This window comes from Vulpes lagopus, chromosome X (assembly GCF_018345385.1).
Source record: "Vulpes lagopus strain Blue_001 chromosome X, ASM1834538v1, whole genome shotgun sequence".
Classification (NCBI taxonomy): Eukaryota; Metazoa; Chordata; class Mammalia; order Carnivora; family Canidae; genus Vulpes; species Vulpes lagopus.
Genome location: NC_054848.1, coordinates 12,865,623 through 12,881,622, shown reverse-complemented (window position 1 = coordinate 12,881,622; position 16,000 = coordinate 12,865,623). Strand labels below are relative to the sequence as shown.

The 16,000-nt window shown below is 42.0% G+C and overlaps 1 protein-coding gene across 3 annotated transcripts in view; it reads left to right on the top strand.

Moving 5' to 3' along the window:
- Positions 1-16,000, top strand: part of CTPS2 (CTP synthase 2) — a 107,724-nt gene that overhangs the window by 4,141 nt on the left and 87,583 nt on the right. Inside the window, exons 2-4 of one of the 3 annotated variants that reach the window (XM_041742156.1) lie at positions 1,419-1,623; positions 7,007-7,177; positions 12,248-12,348. In XM_041742156.1, coding sequence (XP_041598090.1) covers positions 1,458-1,623; positions 7,007-7,177; positions 12,248-12,348 — 438 coding nt within the window. In that variant the 5' untranslated portion in view covers positions 1,419-1,457. Of the gene's footprint in view, positions 1-1,418; positions 1,624-7,006; positions 7,178-9,209; positions 9,562-12,247; positions 12,349-13,640; positions 13,741-16,000 lie in introns of those variants that run through there. The other 2 variants (XM_041742154.1, XM_041742155.1) reach the window with 2 other exon arrangements.

The following is a 16,000-nucleotide window of genomic DNA, read 5'->3' as shown; positions in this document are numbered from 1 at the left end:
CCCTGGACCAAAGGCAGGCGCTAAATCGCCGAGCCACCCAGGGATCCCAAGACTGATTTTTTTTTTAAAAGGCTTTATTATTTTTTTTAAAGATTTTTTAGAAATATTTTTATTTATTCATAGAGACAGAGAGAGAGAGGCAGAGACACAGGCAGAGGGAGAAGCAGGCTCCATGCAGGGAGCCTGACGTGGGACTCGATCCAGGGTCTCCAGGATCACACCCCGGGCTGCAGGCGGCGCTAAACCGCTGCGCCACCGGGGCTGCCCCAAAAGGCTTTATTTTTTGTTTTTTTTTTGTTTTAAAAATTTTTTAAATTTTTATTTATTTATGATAGTCAAAGAGAGAGAGAGGCAGAGACACAGGCAGAGGGAGAAGCAGGCTCCATGCACCGGGAGCCCGATGTGGGATTCGATCCCAGGTCTCCAGGATCGCCCCCTGGGCCAAAGGCAGGCGCCAAACCGCTGCGCCACCCAGGGATCCCAGGCTTTGTTTTTTGGAGCAATTTTAGGTTCATAGCAAAAATGTATCAGAAAGCACTAAGTTCTCATACACTGGCTGCCCCTGCATTCATAGCCTTTCCCATTATAGACATCTGGAACCAGAGTGGTTCATTTGTTACCATTGATGAACCTACATTGATACCTTATTATCATCCAAAGTCCATTGGTTACATTGGAGTTTGCTTTTGGCCTTGTACATTCTGTGGGTTTGGACAAATGCATAATGACGTATATCCACCATTACAATGTCATACAGGATAGTTTCATTGCCCTAAAAATCCTCTGTGCTCTGTGTTTTCATCCCTCCCCCTAACCCCAGGCACCAACTGATCTTTTTATTGTCTCCATAGTTTTGCCTTTTCCAGAACGTCAAATAGTTGGACTCACACAGTATGCACGTAGCCTTCTCAGATTGACTTCTTTCACTTAGTAATATGCATTGTAGTTTCCCCCATGTCTGTTCGTGGCTTGATAGCTCATTTCTTTTTAGTGCTGAGTAATGTCCCAGGGACTGGTATTTTTAAATTCTATTTCACAGATGAAGAAACAGGCACAGAAAGGATTAGTAACTTGCCCAGGTACAGCTTGTACAGATCAGTCTGATTCCAGATCCTTATCTCTTAATTTTACCATGCTTCTGAATCCCAGACAAATTTAGTTTCTCAGGATGAACTTTGTCCCATGATAGAGTAGGGGTAAATGGAATCAGGGCAATGGAGCCAGCCACTTTGCTTGCAGAAAGTATCCACAGCTTTTGCATATAGACAAAAATGGACAATCTAGAAGATAGGACTTTGTTTCGAAAATTTACTTTATATGAAAAATGCTTTGTGCTTTGGAATTTCTGGTTTAACACACTCCTGCTTTACTGGTTTGAGAATATGCTTCTTTTCCCTGACTCTTATATTACCTTTCAGATTATATCTGGGTGCTGACACCCAGCCACTCCTCTGCCAATGAAGTACATTCTGGTCACTGGAGGGGTCATCTCGGGCATTGGTAAAGGGATCATCGCAAGCAGCATTGGGACGATTCTAAAATCATGTGGACTCCGAGTGACTGCCATCAAAATTGACCCCTATATTAACATCGATGCAGGCACTTTTTCACCTTATGAGCACGGTATGAGAGAGAACAACTTCCCCCTCTTATAAAGCACAAATTGCAGTTCCTTCTTGTATTTGGGGTAATTTCTTTAGGATAGAGTTCCGGGAGTAGAGTTGCTGGATCATTCAGTATGAACATGTGAATGTTCTCATAGTTGTTGAGACATTTTTCAGATTGCTGATGACATTCCAAATTAGTTCACTCTTTTGGAAAACAGTGTATGGGGATACCATTTTTATTGTACCTTTTACCGTTCAAATTATGTTTTACTTTATTGTAAAGGTAATATAGGTCTCTTAGAAAAAGTCCGACAATATGGAATATATTGACAGTTACACTGACAACATAGAATGGCATGAAGAAAATAAAAGTCCTCCATTTCCCACCACTTGTAGTGACTATTATTTTTTTTTGTAGTGACTATTATTAATGTTGACATTTTAATGTACATGCTAATTATTTTTTAAAAGATATTAGTAATTACGTACTTTCTTTTTAAACTTTTTACACACAAGCAGGCAAGTGCACAGATCATAAGTGTACCACTTGATAAGATGAGCATGCAGTGTAACCGGCCCCCAGATCAAGAAACAGAAACCCCCTTTATGCCCCTTCTAGTCTTTCCCCATCAAAAACCACCAAGGTAACCACTATCCTGTCTTCTAACACCGTAAGTTACTTTTGCTTAATTTTTTACTTTTTCACTTTATTTTTAATATGCACTACATAATACACGGCATGCTGCATAATACACTGCATCACCTACTAGCAGCGATAGATGGCCATAACAGTTGTTTTTCAATAATCAAGAAAATAATAAGGAAATAATAAGGAAATAATAAGGAAATATAATAAGGAAAATGCTTCCTTAACTAATGTTCTCCAAACTCTTTGACATATAGTAACAGTTAACTCCCGAGACTACTTTTGCTTGTTTTTGAACTTGAAATGAATTGAATCTTATAGTCAAGCCAGTTTTTAATCTAATTTTTAAAACAATGTACTGTGGGGGGCATCTGGGTGGCTCAGTCAGTTAAGTGTCTACCTTCTGCTCAGGTCATGATCCCAGGGTCCTGGGATGGAGCCCCACATCAGGCTTCCTGCTCAGCAGGGAGTCTGCTTCTTCCTCTCCTTCTGCCCCTCCTCCTTGCTCGTACATGCATTCTCTCTCTCTCTAATAAATAAATAAAATCTTAAAAAGAAAACCCAACGAGGTACTGTAAACATTCACATGTATTTTATACTCTTAAAGGCTGTGCTGAATCTGTACAATAACAGAAAATAACTACAATGTATTGTTACTATAAAGAACACTGTGATGGAAATCTTTAAAACTTACTATTTCTTTAAACATAAATACCTTCATGCAGTTTCTGATTTCACAGGTATGTATGCTTTTCTGGCTTTTGACGTATAATACATATTACCAAAGGTTTTTAGGTTCATGATGTCTTATCTATAACTGTAAAATCCAGAAAGTTCTGAAAACTTAAAATTCTTCATAAGTTTGTGGTTATTTATAGTCTTTTTTCAAAAGTATTGAAAACTGGAGCACCTGGGTGTGTCATTTGGTTAAGCATCTGCCTTTAGCTCAGGTCATAGTCCTGGGGTCCTGGGATGGAGTCCCACATTGGGCTCCCTGCTCAGCGGGGAACCTGCTTCTCCCTCTCCTCCTTGCTTGTGCTCTCTCTTCCTATCTCTGTCTCTCTGTCTCTCTCAAATAAATAAACTATTTTTTAAAATATTGAAAGTTGAAAAATCTTCAAAAAGCTGTGACTTTATTCCATTTGGAATGTGTTTGCATTTGTGGTGTTTTCTAATATATGGCAAATGTTTTATATTACCTTTCCATAATCTGAAAAACTTCAAATTTCAACTTCCATCTTGTCTCCAAGAATTCTGATAAAGGCTGTGGATCTGTGGCAATTTATATACAAATCAACAGTGTATAAGAAGGCCTATTTTTTTGATACCCCCGTGGAATATTATTATTTTTGAACTTTACTAACCTTAGAGAAAACTAAATAACAACAACAACAACAACAAAAAGGGTATCTCATTGTTCTAATTAGATTTCTTTGGTTTTCATTTTGTCTGTGGAATGGCTTTTTCAAGTCAATGGGCAGATTGTATTTTTGTTTGAAACTATTAGCCAAAAAAAAAAAAAAAAGAAACGAAAATAAAAAAGAAACTATTAGCCAACTTCCTTCTGTGGAGTCAATTTCCTTGCCTCATTGACTTTGGACTTTGGTCACATATGTGGTCTAGTTTGTTTGGAATTTTTCTGTTTTGAAACTGAAAGTCCAAATCCTGGGAACCCTATTAGTCTTGGGCAAACCCAAGAGGTTGGTCACCTTATTTGGTCATTGATTTGTTTTTCCCTAGGAGACATTAGTGAATGTGACATCTGTCTTGTTGAAGCAGAAATTTTCAGTATAGTGGCATGGTTTGGCTCTCTTTGTTGCGTCTCTCTGCCATGAAAACTGCCTGCCCTGGATAAGGGATTTCTCCCTCGTTCTGGGTCCTGGAATGAGACCAAGCAGACTCACAACTGACCTACAACCCCCGCATAACATGTAACCGGAGGGAGAAATCAACAAACAGTTTTGTAGGTTGCTAAGGTTTTAGGGTTGTTTGGTATGCAGTAAAATTCACTAAGGCCATGTGTTATGCCAATTTTCCTTTGGGTAGTTTTTTAAGCACTTTTTAAAATAGTATTTATTTGGGAGAGAGTGTGCACACATGTGCACACGAGGGGAGGGGCAGAGGGAGAGAAAATCTCAAGCCGACTCTCCACTGAGTTCGGAGCCCAACAAGGGGTTCCTTCTCAGAACCTTGAGATCATGACCTGAGCCGAAATCAAGAGTCCAACACTTAAGTGACTGAGCCACCCAGGTGCCCCACTTTGGATTTTTAAAAAATGATTTTCAAGAATACTTTATGTAAAGTGTATTAACCTATATAGAAAGAGTTTTACTGTTTGAAATTTGTGTTAATATTACTTCTGTTAGTTACTAATAAATTTCCACTTCCCATTTGTGTGATTAAATGTATCAACTGTTTTCTTTATGTTTCTGCCTTGATGTTACCTTTAGGCTTCTCTGGTTTAAGAATTAAACATTGATCTATATTTTCTTTTGCAACTTTTATAGTTTCATTTACTTTAACATTTTTTTTAAGATTTATTTTTTTATTTATTTATGATAGACACAGAGAGAGAGAGAGAGGCAGAGACACAGGAGGAGGGAGAAGCAGGCTCCATGCAGGGAGCCCGACGCGGGACTCAATCCCGGGACTTCAGGATCACGCCCTGGGCCAAAGGCAGGCGCCAAACCGCTGAGCCACCCAGGGATCCCCTACTTTAACATTTTTTTTAAAAAGATTTTATTTATTCATGAGAGACAGAGAGAAGGCAGAGACACAGGCAGAGGGAGAAGCAGGCTCCGTGCAGGGAGCCCAACGTGGGACTCGATCCCGGGTCTCCTGGATCACACCCTGGGCTGAAGGCTGCCCTACTTTATTTAACATTTTTAACATAGCTGGAATTGAATTTGGTGTTAAATAAGTATGTAACATAATTTTTTTCTAATTTTTTTTTCCGATTAGCCAACTACTCTTAATGGCATTTCTCAAAGATTTCATTCTTTTCCTGCTGACTTGAAATGCCACCTTTTATCATATATACTACGTTTCTGTCTATACTTAGATAGTATAGTCTTTGTATTCTGTTCTGTTCTGGATTTCTATGTTTATTTCTGCCTATCATTTTAAAAGCTGCAGCTTTTTATTATCAAGTGGGTCAGAGCTTTCCACATTCCTTTTCTTCTTCCTTTGTTTTATCTCTCTTTTTTGGTGCAAAAAGATGTTTTTATTATCCCTCTAACAAAGCATTAACCTTTTTTTGTTGTTCCTTTGTTTTTTTCTTACCCTCAAAATGTTTGTTGTCTTCAGAATTAACTTAGGAATCATTTTGTCCGACTTTACAAGAAATTGCATTGGAGTTTTTGACAAACGTTTCTTTAAATTTATGAATTAACTTGGGGGAGGAATTAAACACTGGAAAATATAGACTGGCCCATTCAGGAACTTTAGAAGCAGCTTTTCTTTTATTCGTACCTTTTTTTATATCTCTGAAGTAAGCTTTTTAAGTTTTCTAAATATAGTTCCTACATTTCTTTGGAATTTCTGAATGTTTTATTTACTTTTTAAAAAATTTATTTATTTATTCATAAGAGACACAGAGAGAGAGAGAGAGAGGCAGAGACACAAGCAGAAGGAGAAGCAGGCTCCATGCAGGGAGCCCGACGTGGGACCCGATACCGGGTCTTCAGAATCACACCCTGGGCTGAAGGCTACCCTAAACCACTGAGCCACCCGGGCTGCCCTATTTACTTTTATTTGTAATGATACCCTTGGTTTTCTTTTTTTTTCAAGTCATGTATTAGATTCTTTTATGTAATAGGGATCTTTTTGTTTTTTGTTTTTTTAAATGTTTAATTTTTTTGAGTTATCTCTACACCCTATGTGGGGCTCAAATTCACGACCCTTAGATCAAGAGTCACATGCTCCGCTGACTGAGCCAGCTAGGCACCCCAGTAGGGATCTTTTTGGATATTTTGGTTTTTGTGTATTTGTTGAGGCTATCTTATTCCATCTTTATATATATTGAAATATACGTATGTGTATGTATTTCAATCTTCCTTTACTCATTGTTATTTGTTATAAGGGCTTTTATTTTTATTTATTTTTTGTGTGCTTTGTTTTGGTAATCTGACCCGTTTTTTCTAACAAATTAACTTTAGTGTCATCCTCAAGTTGAAAAAAATCTGTTGGAATTTTTATTTTAATTACATTAAATCTAAGAACCTGTTTTAAAGACTTGTAATCTACAGTTTTTCTTTCTCTTCTAGGAATATAATGCATACATACTTTTTTTTTTTTTTTAAAGATTTTATTTTGGGCAGCCTGGGTGGCTCAGCAGTTTAGCATTGCCTTCGGCCCAGGGCCTGATCCTGGGACCCGGTATCGAGTCCCACGTCTGGCTCCCTGCATGGAGCCTGCTTTTCCCTCTGCCTGTGTCTCTGCCTCTCTCTCTCTGTGTCTCTCATGAATAAATAAATAAAATCTATAAAAAAAAAGGATTTTATTTACTTTTAGAGAGTGTGTGTATGTGCTTGTGTGGGGGGTTGTTGGAGAGAGGCAGAAAGAGTGAGTGGGAGGACCAGAGGGAGAGGAAATGGAAGAGAGGCAGAATGGAGAGCCTGACTTTTGGGGATCCACCCCATGACCTCAAGATTGTGGCCTGAGGTGAAATCAAGAGTTGGGCACTCCACTGTCTGAGCCATCCAGGCACCCCTGAAAGCAAATTTTTAATATTTACGTTGCCTTTTTATCTTAGGTGAAGTGTTTGTCTTAAATGATGGTGGAGAAGTTGACTTAGACCTTGGAAATTATGAACGGTTCTTGGATATTAACCTTTATAAAGACAACAACATCACTACTGGGAAGATATATCAGCATGTGATCAATAAAGAGAGGCGTGGCGATTACCTGGGAAAAACAGTACAAGGTATTGTATTCCACAAAGGTTAGAGTCCTGTGTTTTGAGCCCACACACACCCTGCTCAAAATAGACATGAAGTGAGGTGCTCCTTGAGCTCTACAAAGTCTAATCCTTTTGAAATCCTTGCTTGTTTTCCCTTTTCATTTTCTTCAGAGGTGTCCACATCACCTTCCAAGTTCTTTTTATAATTTTTTTTTATTTATGATAGTCACAGAGAGAGACAGAGAGGCAGAGACACAGGCGGAGGAAGAAGCAGGCTCCATGCTCCGGGAGCCCGATGTGGGATTCGATCCCGGGTCTCCAGGATCGTGCCCTGGGCCAAAGGCAGGCGCCAAACCGCTGCGCCACCCAGGGATCCCTAACCTTCCAAGTTCTTGAGTGTATTTTCCTCAGTCTTTTTCTTTGTTACTAATGTTATTGTTTTCCCTAGTCCATGTCTCTGTCTAAATTTTATTTATAAAATCCATGGAGAACCATTCAATCATCATTTTTACCTGATTGAGGTGCAGACTTTTTTTGGTTTGCCTTTTGTCTTTTATTTTGTCTGTCTCCTCCCTTGTATTTTTCCATGGATGATGATTACTCCCCTTTGAAGGGGCGGCACTGGGGGATTGAACTGGAGTGTCTGACCCTTTTTCATCAACTCTCTTCCTGAGTGTATGATTCTTTTTTGTCTTAGGAGAGACCCCTGCGCTCCCGTATCTCCCCCTACCCCCGGCAAGTTTTGTGTCCACGCATTCCCGAATGGTAGGGTAAAGGTGATAATTCCCCATCTCCTTTATTTATTTTTTAAAGATTTTATTAAAAAAAAGATTTTATTTATTCATGAGACACACACACACACACACACACACACACAGAGGCAGAGACACAGGCAGAGGGAGAAGCAGGCTCCCTGCGGGAAAACTTGATCCCAGGACCCCAAAACTTGATCCCAGGACCCCAGGATCACAACAGGAGCCAAGGGCAGACGCTCAACCACTGAGCCACCTAGGCATCCTCCCCATCTCCTTTAATTAATTAATGAATTTATTTATTTAAAGATTTTTAAAAAATTTATTCATGAGAGACAGAGAGGCAGAGACACAGACAGAGGGAGAAGCAGGCTCCATGCAGGGAGCCTGATGTGGGACTCGATCCCAGGTCTCCAGGATCACACCCTGGACTGAAGGCAGCGCTAAACCGCTGAGCCACCCGGGCTGCCCTATTTACTTTTGTTTGTAATGATACCCTTGGTTTTCTTTTTTTTTCAAGTCATGTATTAGATTCTTTTATGTAATAGGGATCTTTTTGTTTTTTGTTTTTTTAAATGTTTAATTTTTTTGAGTTATCTCTACACCCTATGTGGGGCTCAAATTCACGACCCTTAGATCAAGAGTCACATGCTCCGCTGACTGAGCCAGCTAGGCACCCCAGTAGGGATCTTTTTGGATATTTTGGTTTTTGTGTATTTGTTGAGGCTATCTTATTCCATCTTTATATATATTGAAATATACGTATGTGTATGTATTTCAATCTTCCTTTACTCATTGTTATTTGTTATAAGGGCTTTTATTTTTATTTATTTTTTGTGTGCTTTGTTTTGGTAATCTGACCCTTTTTTTCTAACAAATTAACTTTAGTGTCATCCTCAAGTTGAAAAAAATCTGTTGGAATTTTTATTTTAACTACATTAAATCTAAGAACCTGTTTTAAAGACTTGTAATCTACAGTTTTTCTTTCTCTTCTAGGAATATAATGCATACATACTTTTTTTTTTTTTTTAAAGATTTTATTTTGGGCAGCCTGGGTGGCTCAGCAGTTTAGCATTGCCTTCGGCCCAGGGCCTGATCCTGGAGACCCGGTATCGAGTCCCACGTCTGGCTCCCTGCATGGAGCCTGCTTTTCCCTCTGCCTGTGTCTCTGCCTCTCTCTCTCTGTGTCTCTCATGAATAAATAAATAAAATCTATAAAAAAAAAGGATTTTATTTACTTTTAGAGAGTGTGTGTATGTGCTTGTGTGGGGGGTTGTTGGAGAGAGGCAGAAAGAGTGAGTGGGAGGACCAGAGGGAGAGGAAATGGAAGAGAGGCAGAATGGAGAGCCTGACTTTTGGGGATCCACCCCATGACCTCAAGATTGTGGCCTGAGGTGAAATCAAGAGTTGGGCACTCCACTGTCTGAGCCATCCAGGCACCCCTGAAAGCAAATTTTTAATATTTACGTTGCCTTTTTATCTTAGGTGAAGTGTTTGTCTTAAATGATGGTGGAGAAGTTGACTTAGACCTTGGAAATTATGAACGGTTCTTGGATATTAACCTTTATAAAGACAACAACATCACTACTGGGAAGATATATCAGCATGTGATCAATAAAGAGAGGCGTGGCGATTACCTGGGAAAAACAGTACAAGGTATTGTATTCCACAAAGGTTAGAGTCCTGTGTTTTGAGCCCACACACACCCTGCTCAAAATAGACATGAAGTGAGGTGCTCCTTGAGCTCTACAAAGTCTAATCCTTTTGAAATCCTTGCTTGTTTTCCCTTTTCATTTTCTTCAGAGGTGTCCACATCACCTTCCAAGTTCTTTTTATAATTTTTTTTTATTTATGATAGTCACAGAGAGAGACAGAGAGGCAGAGACACAGGCGGAGGAAGAAGCAGGCTCCATGCTCCGGGAGCCCGATGTGGGATTCGATCCCGGGTCTCCAGGATCGTGCCCTGGGCCAAAGGCAGGCGCCAAACCGCTGCGCCACCCAGGGATCCCTAACCTTCCAAGTTCTTGAGTGTATTTTCCTCAGTCTTTTTCTTTGTTACTAATGTTATTGTTTTCCCTAGTCCATGTCTCTGTCTAAATTTTATTTATAAAATCCATGGAGAACCATTCAATCATCATTTTTACCTGATTGAGGTGCAGACTTTTTTTGGTTTGCCTTTTGTCTTTTATTTTGTCTGTCTCCTCCCTTGTATTTTTCCATGGATGATGATTACTCCCCTTTGAAGGGGCGGCACTGGGGGATTGAACTGGAGTGTCTGACCCTTTTTCATCAACTCTCTTCCTGAGTGTATGATTCTTTTTTGTCTTAGGAGAGACCCCTGCGCTCCCGTATCTCCCCCTACCCCCGGCAAGTTTTGTATCCACGCATTTCCGAATGGTAGGGTAAAGGTGATAATTCCCCATCTCCTTTATTTATTTTTTAAAGATTTTATTAAAAAAAGATTTTATTTATTCATGAGACACACACACACACACACACACACACACACAGAGGCAGAGACACAGGCAGAGGGAGAAGCAGGCTCCCTGCGGGAAAACTTGATCCCAGGACCCCAAAACTTGATCCCAGGACCCCAGGATCACAACAGGAGCCAAGGGCAGACGCTCAACCACTGAGCCACCTAGGCATCCTCCCCATCTCCTTTAATTAATTAATGAATTTATTTATTTAAAGATTTTTAAAAAATTTATTCATGTGAGACAGAGAGGCAGAGACACAGACAGAGGGAGAAGCAGGCTCCATGCAGGGAGCCTGATGTGGGACTCAATCCCAGGTCTCCAGGATCACACCCTGGACTGAAGGCAGTGCTAAACCGCTGAGCCACCCGGGCTCCTTTAAATCGCATGTTGGAACCAGCTGAGAAGGAGACCTGGGGATCGGACCGATGGAGATCACAAGATCAGTGGTGTTTTTTTTTTTTTTTTTATAAGAGGGTTTTGAGTTATAATTTTTTTTTTTATTTTTTATTTATGATAGTCATACAGAGAGAAAGAGAGAGAGGCAGAGACACAGGCAGAGGGAGAAGCAGGCTCCATGCGCCGGGAGCCTGATGTGGGATTCGATCCCGGGTCTCCAGGATCGCGCCCTGGGCCAAAGACAGGCGCCAAACCGCTGCGCCACCCAGGGATCCCAAGATCAGTGGTGTTTTCACTGAAACTCAATGTGTGGCTTAGATCTCAGCTACGGCTGTGCTTTCTAATAGTTTCTCCCCCGAGTGTAGATCCTGGGAAGACCCATAGGAGGGAGAATTGCTGCCTTACACTTGCCACGTCCCTATACTGGGGAGAGGACAAAGCCCTGGGCCTGGGCTCTGACTCCTGACCCCTGCACTGCCCACATGGAGGCAGGGCCCAGCCAACACCCCTGCCACCTAAAGGGGCCAAGCAGCACATGTAATGTGGGTTGCTCCAAGTGCAGCAGTTGGTGACAGCTTCCTTCCACTTCAAGCAGCAGATGTGAGGTAGACCAGGCAGTAGATGCTCCTTCGCCTCAGCTTCCCAGAGTGCAACGTTCTTGCTTCGTATATCACATTAGGTTAGTTGGCTGCACCTGCAAAGATGTCCCGTTCCTGTCTCTTCAGCAAAGACCTGCTCATCATGAAGAGTTCTCTGGGCCTCAGATACTTGTGGAGTTGTCACATCTGGCTTCTTCAGCTGACAGCAGCCACAGGCCGCTGATCGGCCTACAGGTCTCATCTACACCCTCCGTGTGGACTCCTCCCCACTGGCTGGTGGTCTGCCCAGAGTCTGCAGCACACTGGGCCACTCTGCATCGTTCTTCCCCATGGAGCCCAGCATGCAGCACCCGACAGCCCTCCTTGCAGTTTTTAGCTGGCATTATAGGTGTTTCTAGTTGCATCGAAGATGGCATTCCAGCTTTCTGTTTCTTGTTCTCTGTGGTCACTCATTTTCAAAAGAAATGACATAACGTTTAAATGACTAAACTAGGGGATCCCTGGTGGCTCAGCAGTTTGGTGTCTGCCTTTGGCCCAGGGCGTGATCCTGGAGACCCAGGATCGAGTCCCACATTGGGCTCTCTGTGTGGAGCCTGCTTCTCCCTCTGCCTGTGTTTCTGCCTCTCTCTCTCTCCGTGTCTCTCATGAATAAATAAATAAAATATTTAAAAAAATAAAAAAATAAATGACTATATTGTACCTATAATATGAATTTCAGTGAGATGGATAATAACATGAGAATGTAGTTTCTCTCATTTGCCAAATGGCTTTCATGTTATTGGGAAGTCTAAGGACATGGATACATTTCTTTCTCATGACTGTGACTGTGGAATCAGCTTTTGTGCTAATTATTACTTTTTTCTACAGTTGTCCCGCACATTACCGATGCTGTTCAGGAGTGGGTTATGAATCAAGCTATGGTGCCCGTGGATGGTCATAAGGAAGAACCCCAAATATGCGTCATTGAGGCAAGCATGGAGTTTTTCTTTATAAACTTATATCCTTTTGAGTTTTTAAACACCTACTCTTCATTCATTCAACACATATGTAGAGATGGCTTCCTGTGTGCTAGACACTGGGCTAGGAGGTGGGATTATAGCAAGGAACGACATAGATAATCCCTGCCCTTGTGGTCACAAGTCAGTGGGCAGGATTGGCATTGAACAGGGCGAGTAGGGACGCCTGGGTGGCTCAGCGGTTTGGCTGGCGTCTGCCTTCAGCCGAGGGCGTGATCCTGGAGTCCTGGGATCGAGTCCCGCATTGGGCTTCCTGCATGGAGCCTGCTTCTCCCTCTGCCTGTGTCTCTGCTTATCTCTCGGTGTCTCTCATGAATAAATAATAAAAATCTTTAAAAAAAATAATTAAACAGGGCGAGTATTCCTCGGATTGGTATGCAGGAACCTGCCCGTGGAGACAGATCAGTTGCAGAATGCTTTCTAGTGAGCGCTGTTTGAGGGTTAAGGATGCTGACTTCTCACTCCCAGTCAAAAATCCAGGTATAACTTTGACTCCCTCTAAACGTAACTACTAACAGCCTACTGTTGATGAGGAGCTTTACGGATAACATACAGAGTCACTTAACACATACTTTGTATGTGTGTTATAGGCTGTATTTTTACAATAAAGTAAGCTAGAGAAAAGAAAATGTTATTAAGGGGGTACCTGGGTGGCTCAGTCGGTTAAGTGTCTGCCTTCAGATCAGATCTCAGGGTCCTGGGATTGAGCCCTTCATCTGGCTCCCTGCTCAGTGGGGAGTCTGCTTCTCCCTCTCCCCCCTCTGCCTGCCACTCCTGCTCTGTCTTTAAATAAATAAATAAATACAATCTTTTTCTTTTTTTTTCAATTTATTTTTTTAAAGTCTGATGGTGGAGGTGATTTGAGGGTGAGAAGTATTAGCTCCTTGAAGAAAGAAAATAGTATTTGAACTTGTAACTTGTTTACTGTTAACTTTCCTCTCACTGAAGGAGAATGACATGCATGTACTCCTTATCTAAGTGTCAGTTGACCTAATTGCTGGGCCGGCCAACAGAATAATGAACAATTTAGTTCCTAGGGACTGCCTGCCTGCGTTCAGATTTCTGCTGTGACCTCTGAGTAGTGTGCAGCTCTGTGGTTAAGAATCTGGAGCTAGGGGATGGCCTGGGGGGCTCAGCGGTTGAGTGTCTACCTTCGGCTTCAGGGCGTGATCCTGAGTCCTGGGTTCAAGTCCCACATCGGGCTCCCTGCAGGGAGCCTGCTTCTCCTCTCTTTTTTCTACAGTTGTCCCGCACATTACCGATGCTGTTCAGGAGTGGGTTATGAATCAAGCTATGGTGCCCGTGGATGGTCATAAGGAAGAACCCCAAATATGCGTCATTGAGGCAAGCATGGAGTTTTTCTTTATAAACTTATATCCTTTTGAGTTTTTAAACACCTACTCTTCATTCATTCAACACATATGTAGAGATGGCTTCCTGTGTGCTAGACACTGGGCTAGGAGGTGGGATTATAGCAAGGAACGACATAGATAATCCCTGCCCTTGTGGTCACAAGTCAGTGGGCAGGATTGGCATTGAACAGGGCGAGTAGGGACGCCTGGGTGGCTCAGCGGTTTGGCTGGCGTCTGCCTTCAGCCGAGGGCGTGATCCTGGAGTCCTGGGATCGAGTCCCGCATTGGGCTTCCTGCATGGAGCCTGCTTCTCCCTCTGCCTGTGTCTCTGCTTATCTCTCGGTGTCTCTCATGAATAAATAATAAAAATCTTTAAAAAAAATAATTAAACAGGGCGAGTATTCCTCGGATTGGTATGCAGGAACCTGCCCGTGGAGACAGATCAGTTGCAGAATGCTTTCTAGTGAGCGCTGTTTGAGGGTTAAGGATGCTGACTTCTCACTCCCAGTCAAAAATCCAGGTATAACTTTGACTCCCTCTAAACGTAACTACTAACAGCCTACTGTTGATGAGGAGCTTTACGGATAACATACAGAGTCACTTAACACATACTTTGTATGTGTGTTATAGGCTGTATTTTTACAATAAAGTAAGCTAGAGAAAAGAAAATGTTATTAAGGGGGTACCTGGGTGGCTCAGTCGGTTAAGTGTCTGCCTTCAGATCAGATCTCAGGGTCCTGGGATTGAGCCCTTCATCTGGCTCCCTGCTCAGTGGGGAGTCTGCTTCTCCCTCTCCCCCCTCTGCCTGCCACTCCTGCTCTGTCTTTAAATAAATAAATAAATACAATCTTTTTCTTTTTTTTTCAATTTATTTTTTTAAAGTCTGATGGTGGAGGTGATTTGAGGGTGAGAAGTATTAGCTCCTTGAAGAAAGAAAATAGTATTTGAACTTGTAACTTGTTTACTGTTAACTTTCCTCTCACTGAAGGAGAATGACATGCATGTACTCCTTATCTAAGTGTCAGTTGACCTAATTGCTGGGCCGGCCAACAGAATAATGAACAATTTAGTTCCTAGGGACTGCCTGCCTGCGTTCAGATTTCTGCTGTGACCTCTGAGTAGTGTGCAGCTCTGTGGTTAAGAATCTGGAGCTAGGGGATGCCTGGGTGGCTCAGCGGTTGAGTGTCTACCTTCGGCTCAGGGCGTGATCCTGGAGTCCTGGGTTCAAGTCCCACATCGGGCTCCCTGCAGGGAGCCTGCTTCTCCCTCTGCTGTGTCTCTGCTTCTCTCTCTCTGCTTCTCTCGTGAATAAATAAATAAAATCTTAAAAAAAAAAGGGGAAAATAATCTAGAGCTAGACGGCTTGGGTTCATAGCCAAGCTGTGTCACTTACCAGCTGGGTGACCTTAGACAAGTGTGCTAATGTGTGCCTTAGTTTACCCATCTGCTAAATGGGGACAGTGTTTCAAGGATTAAATAAGTCAATATACTTAGTGCTTAGAATGATGTCAGGTCTATAGTAAGTACTCAAAAATTATTAGCCATTATTAAGATGCCCGTGTGACTTTTGGCAAATTACCTCTCAAAGCCTCAATGTCCTCCATTAGAACAATATGATAATAATGTAAGACTGTAATAAAAGCCAGATGATATTAACAGGGTCATTGGGAGAAATAAGTGCAATTATATAAAGTACTTGGCATGTTTGGTATTTAGGAAGTGTTCATAAACATGAGAGCTGTTCTTACTGTCATCATTGTCAGGGTCAGTGGATAGATGTTATGCTACCTGCAAGATCCAGTTTTTTAAAATATTTTATTTATTTATTCATGAGAGACAGAGAGAGAGAGAGAGAGAGAGAGAGAGAGAGAGGCAGAGACACAGGCAGAGGGAGAAGCAGTCTCCATGCAGGGAGCCCGATGTGGGACTCGATCCCAGGACTCCAGGATCATGCCCTGAGCTGAAGGCAGACGCTCAACCACTGAGCCACCCAGATGTCCCTGGGCTGTACTATCTTTTTTTTTTTTTTTTTTTTTTTTTTTTAAATTTTTTTTTTTTTATTCATTTTTGATAGTCACAGAGAGAGAGAGAGGGGCAGAGACACAGGCGGAAGGAGAAGCAGGCTCCATGCACCGGGAGCCTGATGTGGGATTCGATCCCGGGTCTCCAGGATCGCGCCCTGGGCCAAAGGCAGGCGCCAAACCGCTGCGCCACCCAGGGATCCCACCTGGGCTGTACTATCTTATATTAAC